The 22,926-nt window shown below is 40.3% G+C and overlaps 1 protein-coding gene across 2 annotated transcripts; it reads right to left on the bottom strand.

Annotated features, from left to right (window-relative positions):
* Positions 1-1,285: 1,285 nt before the first annotated feature.
* Positions 1,286-20,672, bottom strand: LOC119773609 (potassium voltage-gated channel subfamily G member 1-like). 2 transcript variants are annotated; one of them, XM_038270665.1, is made up of 3 exons: positions 20,456-20,672; positions 15,391-16,212; positions 3,109-3,861 (listed from the first exon to the last, which is right to left on the bottom strand). In XM_038270665.1, the coding sequence occupies exons 2-3, from the start codon at positions 16,147-16,149 to the stop codon at positions 3,109-3,111; spliced, it is 1,512 nt and encodes a 503-aa protein (XP_038126593.1). In that variant the 5' UTR covers positions 16,150-16,212; positions 20,456-20,672. The 2 variants fall into 2 exon arrangements, with proteins under 2 accessions (XP_038126594.1, XP_038126593.1); XM_038270666.1 differs by lacking the exon at positions 20,456-20,672 and having other exon boundaries at positions 1,286-3,861; positions 15,391-16,149.
* Between the last annotated feature and the right edge of the window lie 2,254 nt (positions 20,673-22,926).

Consider the following 22,926-nt stretch of genomic DNA (forward strand, 5'->3'; position numbering starts at 1 on the left):
TGAGAAAGACAGTCTTAATACATTTTTAACACATCTTAAAAGTACAATATTTATATAAATGGTATAATTTATAAACATAAAAGTACAGACAGGGTTAAAACGTATAACAGAAAACAAACTGGAACCATGACACTGCAAAAGTTTTAGCAGATTTTCTTTTCTTTTTGTTCCTTCATTTAAGCACAGCTGGTGTTTTTGTCATGCAGGTCTTTCTTTTCTGAAACCAAAAATACAATCTCCTTTAAAGGGCCGGCAGCCAAGCTGCTCATATATCTTCAAAGTACATCAAAGGGTCGATGTCATTTCTGTGAAGTGCATTTTTCAGATGGGGTTTACATTCTTTCAGTAATCGAAGAGCAGAAAAGAATAAACTAGAACAAAATAGAATAGGATAAGGAGTGTATCATCTAAAGGGTAATTGAGAGGATGACTTTTTTGAGCTGGCAGGCGAGATTTTGAAATTCACCACTTGCTACACGAATGATGGATGGAAATGAAAAAAGGGTTTCAGTTCTCCCAGTGACTCATATTGGTTATGAATAATCTCACTTCAGGACACTAAAGCACAACTATAGGAGGAGTGAGTTAGCAGCTCTGGAAAGCCATGATTCCAGCTAAAGAAGTTTCACCTTGCTTTAGAATCCAACATGTCTGCCATGTCTTTATGTCAACACACATTGTCCTTTACCTGTCTCTGTTTGAACAATAACATGTTATTAATGAGTATAAAGGCCCCGTTGTATTGCTAACAGTAAATAGCCTGGACATTGAAGACAACAGTCCACAGATATTAAACAGTTTTCTACATTTGATAACATAACATGGACTCGGACTGGACCTTGATCCATTTAAATCACCTGCTGGGTTATTGTAACCTCGTGAGACAATCCTGATCTCGCGAGCTTTCAAGGTTTCACTCGCAGATCAGTCTGGAGACTCTCCGTTAAAGAAAATTTGGAGCCGTTCACCAAACGAACGTCCAATCAGCGTTGGCTTTGAGGCGGGTTGAGGTGTGACGCAACGAGAAGCGCGATAGTTCAGTCTAAAGAACATGGCGGCTTCAGCCGATGAAACTAGCGTTAGCGTGGCTATCGAGCAAGTTTTATCGGAATTACAGAGTATTTCTTCACTGAAAGAAGAGCAAAACACTGCTCTGGAGGCTTTTCTCATAGGAAAAGATGTTTTTGATCTTCTCCCGACTGGTTTCAGCAAGAGTTTGATCTATCAATTGGCTCCTCTTGGTCGTCGCTCTGTTAGTACGTCATATGCTTCGTTGATCTGATTGGTTTATTTGGCCCGTCTATCACCAACATAGGCCAATCAGCTAACCAGTATTTTCGCCCCTTCCCAAAATTACTTCAACGGAAGGTTTCCAGATGGATATGCGGAGTTTCCTCCAGCAAATCAAAACATACATGTGAGGTAAACTGGGAGCTCGTAGCTCCATCTAAGTTGGAGCTTTGGGTTTTTAAATCATTCAGTCATGTTTAAATGTAGGTCGGTAAAGTGGCTGACACTGTTATACCACTGTTATCAAACCAAACCGTTTATATTACCACTCTTTCCAAGTCCAGCTGGATTCCAAGTTTGAAGCTGAACAATTTTATACTTGGATTTTAGATCAGAATTTTCAGGTTCCAGGTAAAAATAATGGACTATATGTCCCATTCCTCACTTTTGGGAAATTCAGCCCGCCCCTTTGTCTCCTGTTTTTCATTGCTGGAAAAACTGATTAAACCTGGTTGTGTGTGTGTGACTTGAGTAACCATGACAAGAAATGCCAGACAAACCTGGATGTGTGGGATCAGTTCAGGACCTAGTGGAGTGGGAATATAGCCCACTGAGTGAACCGCAGCCGGAAGCTGCAATTCATGGACGTTCATGGAGGTTGTTGAAAATAAATATTAAATGTCAAAATACAACATGGTTGTTTAGAGTCTGAAATGTTCTAACCATCTCATTCATGTTATTCCAGTTCAATGTTCTAATTTTCAATTTCCAATTTTCCATTTCCAAGTCTAATGCTGGATCTAGACAACCCAGAAAGATGTTTAAGTCTGGTGTGAGATATTGGAACACCTGGAAACACAGGAAAATATTCTAAAGTCTCAGCAGGGGTGTTTTGTGTTTGCTTAGGAAGTTAAAGCCTGCACAAAATAAAATCAGACACTGTGGGAAAACCAGTGAAATTTGTTCATGGTTGTGTTTGGAGAATTCCTGATCTGGGATTTTGCCACTGAATTGATGCATAGTCCAACTAAAATAGACCGGGTCTCTATCTCAGTTGGAGCTACGCAGGCCCCCTGCAGAAAATCATGTCTGGTGTGATCGTCTCCATTGACTACGAATGAGCTCTAAACTCTGGATTTGGTGTGTTCAGGACCCAAGGCTCCGAAGAGGCTAACTAACAAACTCCCTCCAAAGGCAATTTAAACTTTCCTTTTAAATGTTAGCTTTGTCGGGACCAAATATACATATTTTTAGATGGTAATAGGAAGCCGGAACACCTAGAGAGAACCCAAGCAGTAAACAGGAGAACATGCTCAACAAACAGCACTCAGAAAATCCTGGCCAGAACTCAACAGATACACCTCATTGATTATAGGCAGCATTTATCGCCATTCCATCCTTAATCTGAATATAGAGAACTGGATCTTCACTTATTAAAGGGTTACAGCTTCAGAACTGAACAAGACTGACCAAATGGAAGACTCCAAACTGGGAAATTCACATCAGAGTTGTCCAAAATCGGTTCTCAAGAACTGAGATCCTGCTGTTTTAGATGCTTCCCTGGTTTAATTGACTTAAAGATGATTCATTACAAAGACTTTTCAGAACTCTATGACTAAAGGAGGCACCTTATCCATCTAAATTAGGTATCAGGTTATCAGGTAATCAGGCAATCAGGCTAAGGGACATATTGACCTATAGGACACTGACCCTTCGGGACGAGTTGGACCTAAAGAACAGCATCTAGAAGGGTTTAGAGTTTAAAGGGATGGAGAGTCTTCAATTAAAATGTCTGTTTTAAAATGGCCAATGTCCGGGCAGCATCAGAAAGCACTGGGATGAAGTGTGAATCGATGCTTCTTTCTGGACATCAGTCCATCACTTTCCTTTTGGAGACAAGAACTCTTCCTGTGAGATATCGCTGACCTCGTCGTGTTGCTCCTGCTTCCACACCCGCTCATACTCCTGCTTCAGCTCCTGGTATGAACGGGAGAAGGTGTGGAAGATGGAGGTGGCTGGGAATGCCATGATGAGGATGCCGCTCAGGATGCTGATAAGCGCCACTATCTGACCGGGGAGGCTGCGTGGAACCATGTCGCCGTAGCCCACCGTGGTCATGGAGATAATGGCCCACCAATAGGAGGCTGGGATGCTGCTAAAGCTGTGGTGGGGGTGCGCAGCAGCAAACGGAGCCAGTTCGCTCTCAGCTAGGTGGACCAAAGGAGAGAAGAGGGTGACCGCCACGCAGACAAAGAGGAGAAGCAGGCCGAACTCCCTCATGCTGCGCTGCATGGTCACACCCAATGTCTGTAGGCCCAGAGAGTGGCGCGCCAGCCGCATGACGTAGAGGATCCGCAAGGCCCGCAGCAGCCGCAAGATCAGACTCAGCTTGTCTAGGTAGCCTCTACCAACCCCCATCACCGCATCATCCTGCACCTCCTCTCCAACGTCAAACACCAGCGACACATAGTACGGCAGGATGGCGATGGCGTCGATTATGTTGAGCGGGCCGCGGGCGAAGCTCAGCTTGCTTGGAGCATTGACAAACCGTAGCAGGAACTCCAGGGTGAACCAGGCCACACAGACCGACTCTACAACAAACATGTTGCGACACTTCTGGGAGCATTCGCCCTGCAGAGGAGCAGAAACACAGAATTATATCAAAGGGACAACAGCGAGGAAACATGAAGCTTGTTCTTTAGTTTCTTTAGTTAAACTGAATCCTGGGGTTTAAATTACTAGTTTTGATGTCAGATGTCTCTCTTTAATGTCTTTTATGTGCAATTTGTGAATGAACTATGTTATCGGTACCTGCCATAGCAATGCATGGAGCATGAAGTGCCATGTGCTCTTTGCATTGCATGGAAGCACCTATTATTATTATGTGAACACAACAGACTCTTTATTGGTGCCTGCCATAGCAATACAAGGAGCACGAAATGCCAATGCCAAGTTTTCGATCTAAGGAAAACCAGCTGATTGTAAAAACTTCAGCAATCCCTCACATCAAGAACGCTTGTACCGACAGTGGAGAGGAAAACTCCCTTTGAACAGGAAGTTCAATCTGAAAAACTCACACGAAGAGAAAAGACAATTAGGAGAAATTTATTGATAGAATCACATTGTCTTTGGTGTTCAGACCTCGGCAGGAAAGATGGCTTGGGTAACACAGGTTGAGAGAACCTGTCCATGATGAGCAAGCATGAAGCGACAGTGGAGAGGAAAAACTCCCCGTTGGGAAGAACCTCTGGCAGTACGAGGCTCAACATGGCGGTCTTTTATCGGGCCGGTTGAGATGAGACCGGGAACGCAGTAAGAGTCCTGGATAAATGAAACTCTGATGAAGCTTTAGCTACGATGGTGGAGGAGGGGCTGGAGGTGGGTTGAAACGGGGTCATCTGAATGAAGTCACACAGCGCATCCGCCGCCTGCCTACAGGAGCAGACAAGTTGCTGATCAGAGGACTTTTAAAATAAAGCTTGGATGCAAATTGGCTTTCATGGAGGTGTGGTTCAAAGCTGATTGATTGTGTCGCAGGTGGATGTAGGAGAGCCATAAACCTCCAGCAGAACCAGGCTCGGTGTGAGCAGCCAAGCAGAGATACAAAAGGCAGCTGTCAACCAGCTCCACCAGCGGCCCCTTAAAAGAAAAACACAGCCAGGTAGACAAGCGCTGAGCCAGCTCCCATGTCAGAGGATGAAAGAGAGCACATCCAGTTAGTCACAGTCAGAGAACCAGGACTACACTGAAAAACAGGCCGATCTCCAACAGAGAGATCCCTAATATTATGCCAGGTTATACTAAAACTGGCATAATATTAGAGACTGAACGAATAACGAACAACACCCGCAGTTTGGGAGAATAAAAATAGAATGAAGCAGAATGATGAAAAAGGGGTCCCTATGTCCTCCAGCAGTCTAAGCCTATAGCAGCATAACTATAGATATAGCTCAGGATAACCTGAGCCACCCTAACTATAAGCTTTATCAAAAAGGAAAGTTTTAAGCCTAGCCTTAAAAGTAGACAGGGTGTCTGCCTCACGGACTAGAGAGGAAAATGATAACTAAAAGATCTGCCTCCCATTCTACTTTTAGAAATTCTAGGAACCACTAGTAAACCTGCAGATTGAGAGCAAAGTGCTCTGTTAGGAACATAAGGAACAATCAGATCTCTGATATCAGATGGAGCTTGGCCATTTAAGGCTTTATATGTGAGGAGGATTTTAAATTCTATTCTGGATTTAACAGGAAGCCAATGAAGAGAAGCCAGGATAGGAGAGATATGATCTCTCTTTTTCATTTTCATCAGAACTCTGGCTGCAGCATTTTGGATCAGCTGTTGCCTCTGGTTGAATCTGGGTAATCCGTTTCTGGTCATTACAGTTTTTTATGTTTACAAAAGGTTTTTCACACCTTTATTTTTCAATGCTTAGGCTATGGGATGATCATATTTTCCATCAGAGAGACAGCCTGGGCAGAGAATCTGTCTCTGTTGGGATGGATTTAGTAAATGTTGCTCTGTAGCGCCGACACAAAAGGAAAAGGTCTAAACAACCTCTGTCCAAGATGTAAACACTGTAAAAATGTTAGATATTCTTAGATACCCTAGGCCTGTACAGGTCCTGGATAAGCCCTGATGATCATCCCGGCGTCTCGGGAATCAACACCAGGTCAGTGTTTCATTCATTCAGAACACCAGCAGCCATGTTTCTATCTGATTTGTATGGAGGTTCTTCGTTAGTCTACGTATGACCTGAAAACCTAACTTGCAGTGAAGCTGCACAGGTTCCAAGCATCTGTTGCTATGGTGACAGTGACTGGTGCTGTAGCAGCTGATGCAACTTAATGAGGCAGAAACTTACAACAGGAGAGGAGTGTTAAAGCCTTTCAAAGTCCTCTAAATGATCAGGAATGAAAATTGAATTTATTTCTCTCAGGAACTATTTCAATTCCAAGGTCAAGCTTCAATAAATGGGAAAAACATATGAATTTGACACATCTGAGCACATTCCCATAACAAACTGGATTTACAAATATATGAGAAAATACATAATCATTTAAGAGACGTTGATCATTGTTTTCTTCTTACTGTAATGTGATAAATCTTTTAATAAGTGAAGATATAACAAAACAATAGATTCTGGGGAACAGCCAACACAAACGCAAAGATGGCAGAAATGAGGGAATGGTAAGACACATTTATCCTATTCTGCATAATAATCCTTTGTGTGCGACAGAAGCAGCTGATAGCAGCTTTCGTAAAGTGTTAAAATCTATATTTTTAATGTGGAGCTTTAAACACCATCACCACAGGAAGGACTTCTTTTAAAGGAAGAAAATTATTATTGAGTTAGGTGTCATTACAGCTCTTTCAATGAGACCTCAACCACCTTTCCGTCTGTTGAAAGTAAACTGTAATACATGTTGACCATTCAGTCAGCAGGAAAATAGCTGCAGGTGTGGGATGGTTAGGTAAAATGAACTCATCTTAATGTTTTACTTGAGCAGAATGAAATCCAGCTCTCAGACTCAGACCTTCAGCAGGTCGGACCATAGCTGCAGCCTGTTTATCCATCCTCCTACAGAACAAATGAATGCCAGAACTTTCTGAAATTAAATGAGGAAAAAACTGAGGTGGTTGTTTTTTGGAGCAAAAGAGGAACGCTTAAAAGTCTGTGCTCAGCTTCAAACGACAATGTTAAAAACAACAGACAAAGCCAGAAATCTCCGCCAGATGGATTTGCTCCGCATATCCATCTGTCAGGTAGGTCTGCCGCGGTTTCCGTAGAGTCGTGAACGCGCTTTTAGGAAATCCTATACACTACTGTTTATGCTCTAAAAACATTCTAAATGACTTCGTTTCAAGTAAATTATGGACGCTACCCACTCAGGACACTTGGAATACATTGGACGAGCAGTATGGAGGAATATTGACACGTTTTTTGTGGACTTTTATGGACCTTTCTGCCTCGGGCACCATAGACCTCCATTATTTGAATGTCAGCAGACAGCAAGAAGCCTCCCAGATCTCCAGATGCATTTGAGAAATTAAAAAAAGTACTCCAGAGTGTTGTTCAGCATGGGGGTGAGTAGAAATGAAGGCTAATCATGTTTTGGGTGTACTATTCCTTTAAAGGAGACTGAGACAAAGAGGGGGCTAACGAGGGGATTGAAAACAGGTGAGGGCAGTGCAGAAAACAGAGCTAGTTAAAGAGGACACAAGGGGGCAGCAGAGGACAACAAATGGAAAACCAAGAAGACTGGAAATAAAATGATAATCAAATAACTAGGATAATTCAATTCAATTCAGTTTATTTATATAGCGCCAAATTCACAACACATGTCATCTCAAGGCACTTTACAGTTCAACCAGATCAAATTGATACAAAGTTTTCTATCTAAGGAAAACCAGTTGATTGCATTGACTCATTGACTCAAATACAATCCCCCACACTAAGCATGCTTGTAGCGACAGTGGAGAGGAAAAACTCCCTTTTAACAGGAAGAAACCTCCAGCAGAACCAGGCTCAGTGTGAGCGGCCATCTGCCGAGGCCGACTGGGGTTCAAGGAGACAGAAGCAGAGATACAAAAAGCAGCTGTAAAAGGCGGCCCCGTCCAGGAAACACACAGCCAGGCAGACGAGCTCCAAGGCAGCTCCCATGCCAGAGGACGAAGAGAGCACATCCACTCAGTCACGGTCAGAGAAACAGGACCACACTGGAAAACAGGCCGATCTCCAACATCTATAAACAAGGGTGTTGATAGAAGCAGCACAGCTGATGTTTCTTTCCAGGATGACGTCACAGCCAAACAGGAACAGACGAGGCAAAGCTACTCTGAGGAAAAGCAGAGAGAGCAGAAGGTTAGAGATTGAACTAACAGATTCTGCAGAATAGGAGAACAGAGAGAGAATGAAGCAGAATGATGAAATGGGGGTCCCTATGTCCTCCAAAAGTCTAAGCCTATAGCAGCATAACTATAGAGATAGCTCAGGATAACCTGAGCCACTCTAACTATAAGCTTTATCAAAAAGGAAAGTTTTAAGCCTAGCCTTAAAAGTAGACAGGGTGTCTGCCTCACGGACTAAAACTGGTAGTTGGTTCCACAGGAGAGGAGCCTGATAACTAAAAGATCTGCCTCCCATTCTACTTTTAGAAATTCTAGGAACCACTAGTAAACCTGCAGATTGAGAGCGAAGTGCTCTGTTAGGAACATAAGGAACAATCAGATCTCTGATATAAGATGGAGCTTGGCCATTTAAGGCTTTATATGTGAGAAGGAGGATTTTAAATTCTATTCTTGATTTAACAGGAAGCCAATGAAGAGAAGCCAGGATAGGCGAGATATGATCTCTCTTTTTAATTTTCATTAGAACTCTGGCTGCAGCATTTTGGATCAGCTGAAGGCTTTTAACTACAGTTTGTGGACTTCCTGATAGTAAAGAATTACAATAGTCCAGCCTTGAAGTAACAAATGCATGGACTAGTTTCTCAGCATCACCCCTGGACAGGATATTTCTAATTTTTGCAATGTTCCTCAGATGAAAGAAGGAAATTCTAGAAACCTCTTTGATGTGGGATTTAAATGACAGGTCCTGATCAAAAACAACACCAAGATTTTTTACTTTATTATCTGAAATCAGTTTAATCCCATCCAAATGAAGTGACTGGCTAATCAGTTTCTTTTTCAGAGACTCTGGTCCAAAGACTATAACTTCTGTTTTGTCTGCATTCAGAAGCAGAAAGTTAAGAGTCATCCAGGTTTTTATGTCTTCAAGACATGCCTGTAATCTATGTAATGGGTTAGCTTCATCTGGATTTATAGACAGATATAGCTGGGTATCATCAGCATAACAGTGGAAATTAATCCCATGCTGTCTAATAATTCTACCAATTGGGAGCATGTATAAAGTAAAGAGAATTGGTCCTAGCACTGATCCCTGTGGTACTCCACAGGTAACCTTTGAGCGTGTTGAAGATCTATCATTAACATGAACAAACTGAATTCGATCAGATAGATAAGATTTAAACCAGTCTAGTGCTGTTCCTTTAATTCCAACAAAATATTCAAGTCTTTCTAAAAGAATATTATGGTCAACTGTATCAAATGCAGCACTAAGATCCAACAGGACGAGCACAGATACAAGTCCATTATCTGAGGCCATGAGAATATCATTAGTGACTTTCACCAGAGCTGTTTCAGTGCTATGATGAGCTCTAAAGCCAGACTGAAACTCTTCAAAAAGTTCATTATGGTGGAAGTGATCGCAAACTTGTTTGGCAACTACTTTCTCAAGAATTTTGGATAAGAAAGGAAGATTGGATATAGGTCTATAATTGACCAAGTCATCTGGGTCAAGAGACGGTTTCTTAAGCAGAGGTTTAATTACAGCAACCTTAAAAGCTTTAGGTACATATCCCTGTAACAGAGATAGATTAATCACATCTAAAATGGAGGAGGAGATCAAAGGGAATACCTCCTTAAATAACCTGGTTGGAACTGGATCTAACATACAAGTTGAAGGCTTAGATGAAGACAATAATTTTGCTAATTCAGAGAGTTCAACTGGATCAAAGCAGTCTAAACCCAGTTCAGATTCCATGACTACCTCAGGTACAATCGCGGATAGAGGAGTGCTTATGATCTTATTTTTAATAAGATCAATCTTATTTATAAAGAATCCCATAAAGTCATTGCTGCTAAGAGCAGGTGGAATGGACGGTTCAACAGAGCTATGGCTCTGGGTGAGTTTGGCAACTGTATTAAAAAGAAATCTAGGATTATTCTTATTCTCCTCTATTAATGAGGAGAAGTATGCTGCTCTTGCTTTACAAAGGGTCCTCTTATACAGCAGTAAACCATTTTTCCAGACTAGGAAGGACTCTCGCAGGCCTGTGGAGCGATATTTTCTCTCCAGTTTCCTAGCATTTTGCTTCAAAGTACGCAGCTCTGCATTAAACCAAGGAGCAAGCTTTCTATTTTTAACGGTTTTCATTTTCAAAGGAGCTGCGTTGTCTAAGGCAATACGCAGAGAACTAGCAACCCCATCAACAAAATCATCAACCTGTGAAGGGGAATAAGCTAAACTTTTGCACTCTGCAGCACTGCTCAGTGACACAGAGGAGAGAGAAAGTGAAGCAGATTCTTTAAAATTTATAACTGCACTATCTGATAAAGATCTACTAAAATTGAACCTTCTTTTGGGGGAGGAGAACTCTGTTAAAGTAATCCTGAAGGATATTAGAAAGTGGTCAGAGAGGACAGGGTTGTGAGGAAATACTGTTATTTCTTCACATTCTATGCCGTATGTCAGCACAAGATCCAAAGTATGAAGATGAGAATGCGTGGGACTATTCACATTTTGAACAAAGCCAATAGTGTCTAAGATAGCATTAAAGGCTGCTCTTAAGCTATCGCCTTCAATGTCAGCATGGATGTTAAAATCTCCCACTATATAATGAAACATGGTGAAAAGAAAACTAAACACTAGAAATCAAGGAGTAAGGAAAGACAGAATACTCAAAAGAAAAACATAACAGAAACAGAAACCTAACAGATTCAGAACGCTGCTGCTGGAGTCCTCACTAAGACCAAGAGACTGGATCACATCACTCCAGTTCTGAAGTCCTTACACTGGCTTCCTGTGTCTCAAAGAATTGATTTCAAAGTACTTTTGCTAGTTTATAAATCACTAAACGGTTTAGGGCCAAAATACATTTCTGACCTGCTAGTCAATATGACCTTCCCAGACCTCTTAGGTCATCTGGGACAGGTCTACTTTCTGTTCCTAGGGTCAAAACTAAACAGGGGGAAGCAGCTTTCAGTTACTATGATCCTCACATCTGGAATAAACTCCCAGAAACCTGCAGGTCTGCTGCTACTCTCAGTTCTTTTAAATCAATGCTGAAGACCTTTCTTTTTGATGTTGCCTTTCTCTAAATGGCGCTCATTTCTTTACTGTTTAATCTCTTATACTGCACTGTAATTTTTATTCTTGTGTTTTATTCTGTTTTTATTTTTAACTGTTTCTTCTGTGTTTTATTTATTTTTTTAACTGATTTTATGTAAAGCACTTTAAATTGTCCTGTTGCTCAATGTGCAATACAAATAAAGCTGCCTTGCCTTACAGACTTTGTTTAAAAGTAAATCTCTAAGGTATGGGAACTGTAATCTAACAATACATTATAATCTCTGTGTTTGTGAAACAAACTATAACAAGCATTTGCAAAACAATGAAATTCTTACTAAATTAGATTGTACAATGCTTGGAATAAATTAAAAATAAAGACTAAATAAATCCTCTCATGCAGAACAACCAACCTGAACTTTTCCATCACTTCAGGGTTCCAACCAGATGTGTGATGAAATCAAAAAGACAAGCTCTGATAGCTACATTCCGCTTTAGAGCTACAGATCCGACTATTATCCTTACATCTAGTGTTCTAAAATGGCCTGGAACAACAAGGGACGTCTGATAGTCTTTTTTTGCGGAAATTTTTCCACTCAGTTTAAAGAAAACATATCATGCGGTGAAGTCCTCCCTTTTCTTTTTTATATCCTTCAAAACAAAAAGACGTGACTGAACTTTGCACAGACATGTTTATAGAATAAAATATTTGCCAGTTCTTATATATGAAACTGCTAAAGCTCAGATAGATGGGAGAATAACCTCAAGTGGCACTTCTGCCATTAGGAGGGTGCTGCGGCTTCTGTTGGTGAGATGTATCATGTTCACTTCCTGTTCAGACTGCAGAGTTGCGTTGTTGTTCAGTGTTGAATACTGTTGAATACTTACAGGGTCATATTTATTGCTATATATATATATATATGTGTGTATTTTTTTTTTTTTATGAACAAAACTACAACAAAAACTAAATCATGAAATAAAACAGCAAGATTGGCAGTAATGAGAGTGGAGACAGAAGACACTCAGACTTTACTGAAGAAAACCTGCTGCTGACCAGGTGAGCTCTGGGGAGAATGTCACTAGAGTCACTGAAATAGAGGTTGAGGAAACTCTCTTTCTGAACCGGAAAACTGGATTGTTTTTTTTTTTACTTTTCTGGAAGTTGTTGCAAATTTCATGACATGTAGTTGGCAACAGAAATAAAACTCAGGATGAATTAAAGAAGAAATCAAAACCAGGAGACACCAGCAGTGAAAAAAGAACAACAGGAGGAGTATATATGGGGGGGCCGAACAAAGACTGGGCTAATCAGCTGATATGAAACAGGTGTGTTTAGAAGAAAAAAGAAGCTAGGGGAAAGGAGACTGGCACAAGGGGGCAACAGAGAGCAACACAAAAAACACTGCTTAAATATAACTAGAAAGCGACTACAATGACACAAAATGGAAAATAATCAATTACCAAGAAAACACAGAATGACATAAATCAAAGTGTCATTAAAAAAACAAACAAAAAGAAACTTAAACAGAACCAAAAGGTCCACAAAGGACAGAATCATTACATAAAAACCTGGATGACTCTTAACTTTCTGCTCCTGAATGCAGACAAAACAGAAGTTATAGTCTTTGGACCAGAGTCTTTGAAAAAGAAGCTGATTAGCCAGTCACTTCATTTGGATGGGATTAAACTGATCTCATATAATAAAGTACAAAATCTTGGTGTTGTTTTTGATCAGGACCTGTCATTTAAATCCCATATCAAAAAGGTTTCTAGAATTTCCTTCTTTCATCTGAGGAATATTGCAAAAATTAGAAATCTCCTGTCCAGGACTGATCCTGAGAAACTAGTCCATGCATTTGTTACTTCAAGGCTGGACTATTGTAATTCTTTACTATCAGGAAGTCCACAAACTGTAGTTAAAAGCCTTCAGCTGATCCAAAATGCTGCAGCCAGAGTTCTGATGAAAATGAAAAAGAGAGATCATATCTCTCCTATCCTGGCTTCTCTTCATTGGCTTCCTGTTAAATCCAGAATAGAATTTAAAATCCTCCTTCTCACATATAAAGCCTTAAATGGCCAAGCTCCATCTGATATCAGAGATCTGATTGTTCCTTATGTTCCTAACAGAGCACTTCGATCTCAATCTGCAGGTTTACTAGTGGTTCCTAGAATTTCTAAAAGTAGAATGGGAGGCAGATCTTTTAGTTATCAGGCTCCTCTCCTGTGGAACCAACTACCAGTTTTAGTCCGTGAGGCAGACACCCTGTCTACTTTTAAGGCTAGGCTTAAAACTTTCCTTTTTGATAAAGCTTCTAGTTAGAGTGGCTCAGGTTATCCTGAGCTATCTCTATAGTTCTGCTGCTATAGGCTTAGACTGCTGGAGGACATAGGGACCCCTTTTTCATCATTCTGCTTCATTCTATCTTTATTCTCCCACTCTGCAGAAGTTGTTGGTTCAATCTCTAATATTATGCCAGTTTTAGTCTGTGAGGCAGAAACCTTGTCTATTTCTAAGGGTCGGTTTAAAACTTTCCTTTTTATTTATTCCCCCGTTCTGCAATATCTATTAGTTCAATCTCTAACGTTCTGCTCTCTCTGCTTTTTCTCATAGTAGCTTCATCTGGTCTGTTCCTGTTTGGCTGTGACTCCATCCTGGAGAGAAATATCAGCTGTGCTGCTGCCACCAACACCTTTGTTTATAGATGTTGGAGATCTGCCATTTTTTCAGTGTAGTCCTGTTTCTCTGACTGTGACTAACTGGATGTGTGCTCTTCATTCTCTGTATTTCTGCTTCTTTTTCTATGTCTACTTCTGTTTCCTTGAACCCCAGTGGGCCTCAGCAGATGGCCGCTCACACTGAGCCTGATTCTGCTGGGGGTTTCTTTCTGTTCAAAGGGAGTTTTTCCTCTCCACTGTCGCTGCCAGAATGCTTCATGTGAGGGATTGCCTTCGAGTCGATGCAATCAGCTAGTTTTCCTTAGATCAAAAACTCTGAACCAATCTGACAGAATGATCTGGTTGAATTGTAAAGTGCCTTGAGATGACATGTGTGGTAAACTGGCTCTATATAAATTAACTGAAATCAATTGGATTTAACATCGGGTTCTTAAAGCTTGCCACAGATTTTCAGTTAGTTACAGATCAGGACTTTGACTAGGTCATTTTAACACACAAATCTGCTTTGATCTAAACCATTCACAGCATCTCTGGCTGGATGTACAGGCTGGTTTTCCTGCTGAAGAGTGAAGTTCTTCCACAATCTTGAACAGTTTTTTTCCCCTGGGTTTGTCCTGAATCTAATCAGAGAAGCTTCATTTTCCCTGGGGAAAAAAGTAACCCCACAGCATTATGCTGCCACCACCATGTCTCACATAAAGATGTTCATGTAACATTTTATTTAAATTAAATAGTTATGTTTTAGTCTAATCACACCAGTTTGTTTACTTGTTTGCTGCATCTCCTACATGCCTTGTTGCAGGCTGTAAACAGGAAATTTGGTTTTTAATCCCACAGTATCATGCTCTAATAGCATGCTTCATTAGGGGAGGGGTCTGTTTAGGTATTAGTTTTCCACCAAATATGGCAGTATGTGTGTAGGATAAAAAGATGTATGGGGGCCTCGTCTCAGTATATTTGTTGTAAAGGTGTCCCTGCTTCCACACACCTGTCCCTTCAGACTTTTGATTCAGGTAGGGGACACATCAAGTTGCAGGACAGTGACCTTCAAAGATTTGACTTTCGCTGACCACTTGTGCATGATAGGTTAGTCTAAAAGAGAAATAAATCCAGGCCTGACAGAACCTAAATGCTGTACCCTCTGTCTGTTACATGTTAAGTGTTTAGTTAACAGCTTTTTGTCATTTTTTTATAACTTAATTCTTCAGATTTGCATTTTTTTAACAGATTAGAGTAAAAACTGTAGAGGTATTATGAAGATAATATTTCAAACATCTAGAAGACAGTCAGGTCTCTGAAAGCTCGACATAAATAAATCAGATCCGGCTCAGGACTTTTGCACAGTATTAGATATGGTGGCCCAGTGTGCATTTCTCCACAGTGGGTCCTTCAAATGGTACAAGACCTTTGTTGCATCGACAGTAAGCAGATTCCACTGAAATGTCTGTTAGGTTTAAGAGGGTCTTTAAATGGATAATGGGAAATCTTTGCTAAAAATAAATACTTAACTTGAAAACAACAAAACTGACCTTGTTGTCACTGTTAAGGAACAAAGCGAGAGAACGCTTTAAACTTACCCTGTTCTCCTCATCTCTGAGGTCCGGCATGGTGCTGATGCAGAGGCTGATGACAGTTACCAGAACCATGATGATCGAGAGACACGCAAACATTTTCCCGGCTATACCTGAGTGAGGGTTTTCCATCACTTCCCGCAGCATCAGCACCAGTCTGCGGTATCCTTTTTCCGTCTGTGGGGGTCTTTGCTTCAGCTTTATTCTTTTCTGCCTCCACTCTTTCTCTTTCCGCCGGCGCTCCACCACCTCATCCACACGGGTGATCATCCGCCGCCGGCAGCAGCGTTCCATGTGGCCCGGGTCCACGCCCCAGTAGTCAAGCTCATCATGCAGAGAAACAGCACACAGCTCCCGTAGAAGACGCAGTTTTCCCGCGGCAAGGAAGTTCAGGATGATCCTGAAGGCTGTGGGGTTCCTGTCAAAGAAGTACTCCCTGCAGGTTTCATCGTAGTCGTCACAAAGTCGAGCAATCTCCTCCGGGGTGGTGCAGGATCGAAGACGACCCAGTCGACTTTGGGGAAACTGCTCCAGCGTGCTCCAAGGGAAGGTATAGCGGTTTCCCCCTACATTGATGAGGACCTGCAAGGTGTGGTCGACCACATAAGAAGCCTTAGGGTCACGCAGCAGCAGGGCACGCTGGAAGTAGACCCCCTTTATGGTCTCAGTCTCAGGGATCTCAGTGAAGAAGCGGTCAAGACTACTGTCATCGCTGCTGATAGAGTATGTGCTGAAGTCATGGTTTGTATTGCTGATGATGGGCATACTGGCAAAATATTGGAGACAGGGATGGAGGAACTTTCTGTAGATCCAACCAATGGGGAAGATCTGCAAGGAGTAAGTATTTTAGCTGTAATACATTAAAGATTCTGCAAACATGTGCTACTCATGCATAGGAGGATGGGAGATTTCATATTTAATATTTCTGCATAGATATTCTATAGAGGAACTGTAAAAAAAGATCTGCCATCACCTTAGCTAAAAAAAGTTATAAAAACCCAAATTGACTTATACCTACAAGCCTGAACAAAACTTTTTAATTTTTCATTGCCATATAAAATTAAATACATTCAAAACCAAAGGAAAACATTCATTTTATTTTTATCTTTTTTATATGTCTGCATCTCAGCCTGCTGGACACTGGATATGCAAATCAGCTTTTTTAAAATAACAAAATATCAAGTCAGTTTTATAATAAAAAAAAAAATACATTTGAGAGTTGAATATGGATTAATTAAAGGAAAGAGCATTTACGATACAGATACATAAATACAGAGAAGAAAATATTTATTTGAAATTAATGCTATTTTGCAAGTTCTCCCACTCCACTCCACAAATCATGGAGGGGTTTGAAAATGTCATCATAGGTGCATGTCCACTGTGAAAAAATCTCTTTTTTTACTTTCTATTTGTATGATCCAGCTGCAAATAAGTATTTGAACACCTGTCAATCAGCTAGAACTCTGACCCTGTTAGTCTTCCTTCAAAATGTCCTCCTCCACTCCATTTATTATCCTAAATTAGATGCAAGTGTTTGAGGCCGTTAGCTGCATAAACACACCTGTTGTCAGGAATCCAGTTTGTGTGGTCTGTTTTTGTGTTTCCTTTCCTCCTCCACACAGCACCGCAGCCCGTTCAAGTACCGCAGGAAATCAGAGTGGCAGTCAGCTTCTCCGTTCACTCCAAACAGGAAGTTTGGATCAACTTTCTCCAAGAGGTCGTTCGAGCTTCACACCGAGCAAAGGTTTCATCTGCACCGCAGCCCGTTCAAGTACCGCAGGAAATCAGAGTGGCAGTCAGCTTCTCCGTTCACTCCAAACAGGAAATTTGGATCAACTTTCCCCAAGAGGTCATTTGAGCTTCACACCAAACAAGGATTTCTTCAGCACTACAGCCCGTTCAAGTACTGCAGGAAATCAGAGTGGCAGTCAGTTTCTTCATTCACCAGGGAACAACCGCAGCCTGAGTAACCCAGTCCACCCATCACCAAACAAGTCAATCTCTGGTTTAATCCTCACAGTTTGGATTCCATAAAGGACACCTTTCCCTGGAGAAGTGAGTCTGCAATCTTTTCCTCCAATTCTAAAACCTAAGATTCTAATTTCCCACTGAGCCTGAACTAACCGCAGTCTCTTCCCCTCACCTTTCAGTCCCTGTTGAGCAGTGCTCAGAGCAGCACTGGATTCCTCACATCATAACTAAATAAACCTATTTAAACTTTTCCCTGGTCTCTCTGTTTGGTCTTCTGCATCTTGGGGTCAGACCTTAGAATTAATATAATCATGACACCTGTCCACCCCATACAATCAGTAAGAATCCAACTACTAACATGGCAAAGACCGAAGAGCTGTCCAAAGACACTAGAGATAAAACGGTACACCTTCACAAGGCTGGAAAGGACTACGGGGGAAATAACCAAGCAGCTTGGTGAAAAAAGGTCCACTGTTGGAGAATTCATTAGAAAATGAAAAAGAACATGACTGTAAATCTCCCTTAGACTTGGGCTCCATGCAATATATCCCCTGGTGGGGTCTCAATGATCCTAAGAAAGGTGAGAAATCCTCCCAGAACTACGCAGGAGGAGCTGGTCAATGACCTCCAAATAGCTGGGACCACCGTTTCCACGGTTACTGCTGGTAATACACTAAGGCGTCATGGAGTGAAATCATGCATGGTACGGAAGGTTACCTAGCATAAACCAGCATATTTTAAGGCCTGTCTTAATTTTGCCAATGACCATTTGGATGATCCAGAGGAATCATGGCAGAAAGTCATGTGAGACCAAAATAGAGCTTTTTGGTCATAATTCCAGTAACTGTGTTTGCAGGAAGAAGAATGATGAGTACCATCCCAAGAACACCATCCCCACTGTGAAGCATGGGAATGGTAGCATCATGGTTTGGGGGTGTTTTTCTGCACATGGAACAGAGCAACTGCACTGTATTAAAGAGAGGATGACCGGGGCCATGTGTTGTGGGATTCCCTTTCCTCACTCAGAGCATTGAAGATGGGTCGAGGCTGGGTCTTCCAGCATGACAATGATCCGAAGCACGCAGCCAAGAGGTGTGGCTCTGGAAGAAGCATATCAAGGTTCTGGCATGGCCTACCCAGTCTCTAGGCCTTAAACCCAAAAGAGAATCTTTGGAGGGAGCTCAAACTCTGTGTTTCTCAGTGACAGCCCAGAAACCTGACTGATCTAGAGAAGATCTGTGTGGAGGAGTGGGCCAAAATCCCTCCTACAGTGTGTGCAAACCTGGTGAAACACTACAGGAAACATTTGACCTCTATAATTGCAAAAAAATGCTACTGAACCCAATATTAACATTGATTTTCTCGGGTTTTCAAATACTTTTTTGCAGCTGGATCATACAGATAAATTGTTAAAAAATTATACATTGTGATTTCTGGATTTTTATTTTAGATTATGTATCTCACAGTGGACATGCACCTACGATGGCAATTTTGGATCCTTCATGATTTCTAAGTGAGAGAAATTGCAAAACAGGAGGGTGTTCAATACTTATTTTCTTCACTGTAAATGATCCAACAGGAAGAATATGTGGCGGTCCAAATGTTTGCCAGTCCAGCCTTCCAGACCATTGAAACTTGTTTTATCTGTCCTAAGACAGAATATTACTCCCAATCCCCATCTTATTCAACTTTTCCTCAGCAAATCTCCCCAGCTGTTTTAAAACTCGCCATTTCTTAATGGAAAACGAAAGTCAAAAAATGTGTTACAAAACTCTATCTAAACAGAATAATACCTTCCTATATTCCCTCTAACCTGACTCCGCCAGATGGATTTGCTCCACATATCCATCTGGAAACCTTCCGTTGAAGTAATTTTGGGAAGGTGCGAAAATACTGGTTAGCTGATTGGCCTATGTTGGTGATAGACGGGCCAAATAAACCAATCAGATCAACGAAGCATATGATGTACTAACAGAGCAACGACGAAGAGGAGCCAATTGATAGATCAAACTCTTGCCTAAACCAGTCGGGAGAAGAGCAAAAACATCTTTTCCTCTGAGAAAAGCCTCCACAGCAGTGTTTTGCTCTTCTTTCAGCGAAGAAATACTCTGTAATTCTGATAAAACTTGCTCGATAGCCACGCTAACGCTAGTTTCATCGGCTGAAGCCGCCATGTTCTTTAGACTGAACTGTCGCGCTTCCCGTTGCGTCACACCTCAACCCGCCTCAAAGCCAACGCTGATTGGACGTTCGTTTTGCGAACGGCTCCAAATTTTCTTTAACGGAGAGTCTCCAGACTGATCTGCGAGTGAAACCTTGAAAGCTCGCGAGATCAGGATGGTCTCACGAGGCTATATTCCCTCAGCATCGTATGAAAAGGTCAAATCCCAGAGCCAAGAAGAAGGTATACATATTAGTGTTGCACCAATACCAATATCGGGTGGGGCCCCGATCCAGCACTAAAATGGTGGCATCGGTATCGGCCAGTACCAACAAATAGGGCACCGATACCTTTTTGAGAGCCAAAAGTTTATTCAACTATTGTCTTTTTCCTGCTTCACAAAGGTAAGCAGCAGTTTGACAAAGCCATGATGGCAAATATTTTACATCCACGTAGTATGCAGTTCTTCATATATACACACATCAATTTCAAACAGATGGTATCGGTATCGGTATCGGCTGATACCGCACAGCCAGGTATCGGGTATCGGTATCAGGTCAGAAAATGGCATCAGTGAAACACTAATAAATATCAAATCACTGATGTCCAAAAAACACCTGAAGCAGCAGTGTATCTCTCTGTAAATCTGATTTTAATCTGAATCCTGCAACGTATTGATTTTAACCCATTGTTCGCGTCAGAAGCATCAGGACGCACTGAAGGATAATCCCGCCTCTGTTTCCACTTTCTTTCTGGATCCTCTGACGCATTTTTCCTTTTCCATCAAATCTGCTGCTTTATTAGTCTCCGCTGAACCTGCTGAGAACTTCTGGACTCCATGATAGAGTGGGAGCCAGTGCTGATGTGAAGCTGCTCTTAAACAAACCTGTCATCTGAATAAAATAAAGTTGGATAAAAAGATAAGTGAAGCTGGGTCACCTGTCAGAGCGCAGCCGCTCCGTCCTCCTGCAGAAAGAAGCTCCTCCTCAGCTGGAGCTGGAGCTGCATCAGCTGCGCTGCTCCGACATCATGAAGTTTGCAGATGCTTTGATCCCCAGCCTCCCATCTGTGTTTCCACCTTTCCACGCCGCGTGAACAAAGAAAGATGCGATTATCTAACAGCGGCGCGCAACCAGAACCCGCTGCTGTGTTTTCATCTGGCTCCAGGACCGTCCTCCTCCTCCTCCTCCTCCTCCTCCTCCTCCTCCTCCTCCTCCTCCTCCTCTTTCTCTTTCTCTCCTCCTCTTATTTTCCCTTCTCATCAACAGGCTCTACACAAAAACAGACTCCTCTCCTCTCCGAAGTTTGGTGCTTTTCAGTTTTAATTTCACAAAGTAAAACCAGGTAATTGATTGGAAGCCAGATTCTTCAAATACATGAAATGCAGAGATTAAACATACAGAGTCAGAAGGATGATCTGATTTAGAGAAAACCTAATCCTGATACAGGCAAGCAGAGATGTGCGTAAAAGTGATGGAGTCAGAGTGGCTGCAATGTCTGAAATGGCCACTGGGGCCAAAAGGCCATCAGGAGAGAGACTGTGTTTAGCTGTACAGGCAGTAACCAAATATCCGACAGTCGATCCCTCCCTTCCATATCTACTACAGAGTATTAGGCCAGGCTAGATAGTTTTTCTTTCTTCTTTTTCGAGAATAAAGTAGTAACATTACGAGACTAAAGTCTTAACATTATGAGAATAAAGTCGTAAAATTACGAGAAAAATTTCTTAAAATTACAAGAATAAAGTCTTAACATTATGAGAATAAAGTTGTAAAATTACGAGAATAAAGTCTTAACATTATGAGAATAAAGTCGTAAAATTACGAGAATGAAGTCGTAAAAATTACGAGAATAAAGTCGTAAAATTACGAGAATAAAGTCTTAACATTATGAGAATAAAGTCATAAAATTACAAGAATAAATTCATAAAAATTACGAGAATAAGGTCGTAAAATTATGAGAATAAAGTCTTAACATTATGAGAATAAAGTAAAATTACAAGAATAAATTCATAAAAATTACAAGAATAAAGTCGTAACATTACAAGTATAATGTCATAAAATTACGAGAATAAAGTGGTAACATTATGAGAATAAAGTTGTAAAATTACGAGAATAAAGTCGTAAAATTACTAGAATAAAGTTGAAAAAATTACGAGGATAAAGTCGTAAAATTACGAGAATAAAGTCGTAAAGAATAAAGTCGTAAAAATTGCTAGAATAAACATGTAACATTGCGAATATAATGTTGTAAAATTACAAGAAAAAATTCATAAAAATTACAAGAATAAAGTCGTAACATTATGAGAACAAAGTCGTAAAATTACAAGAATAAATTCATAACAATTACGAGAATAAAGTCGTAAAATTACGAGAATAAAGTCTTAACTTTATGAGAATAAAGTTGTAAAATTACGAAAATAAAGTCTTAACATTATGAGAATAAAGTAAAATTACAAGAATAAATTCATAAAAATTACAAGAATAAAGTCGTAACATTACGAGTATAATGTCATAAAATTACGAGAATAAAGTGGTAACATAATGAGAATAAAGTTGTAAAATTACGAGAATAAAGTCGTACAATTACGAGAATAAAGTTGTAAAGAATAAAGTCGTAAAAATTGCTAGAATAAACATGTAACATTGCGAATATAATGTCGTAAAATTACAAGAAAAAATTCATAAAAATTACAAGAATAAAGTCGTAACATTATGAGAATAAAGTCGTAAAATTACAAGAATAAATTTATAACAATTACGAGAATAAAGTCTTAAAATTACGAGAATAAAGTCTTAACTTTATGAGAATAAAGTTGTAAAATTACGAGAATAAAGTCTTAACATTATGAGAATAAAGTAAAATTACAAGAATAAATTCATAAAAATTACAAGAATAAAGTCGTAACATTACGAGTATAATGTCATAAAATTACGAGAATAAAGTGGTAACATTATGAGAATAAAGTTGTAAAATTACGAGAATAAAGTTGAAAAAATTACGAGGATAAAGTCGTAAAATTACGAGAATAAAGTTGTAAAGAATAAAGTCGTAAAAATTGCTAGAATAAACATGTAACATTGCGAATATAATGTCGTAAAATTACAAGAAAAAATTCATAAAAATTACAAGAATAAAGTCGTAACATTATGAGAATAAAGTCGTAAAATTACAAGAATAAATTCATACCAATTACGAGAATAAAGTCGTAAAATTACGAGAATAAAGTCTTAACTTTATGAGAATAAAGTTGTAAAATTACGAGAATAAAGTCTTAACATTATGAGAATAAAGTAAAATTACAAGAATAAATTCATAAAAATTACAAGAATAAAGTCGTAACATTACGAGTATAATGTCATAAAATTACGAGACTAAAGTGGTAACATTATGAGAATAAAGTTGTAAAA

Source organism: Cyprinodon tularosa, unplaced genomic scaffold (genome assembly GCF_016077235.1).
Source record: "Cyprinodon tularosa strain WSP-4 unplaced genomic scaffold, ASM1607723v1 ctg770, whole genome shotgun sequence".
NCBI lineage: Eukaryota > Metazoa > Chordata > Actinopteri > Cyprinodontiformes > Cyprinodontidae > Cyprinodon > Cyprinodon tularosa.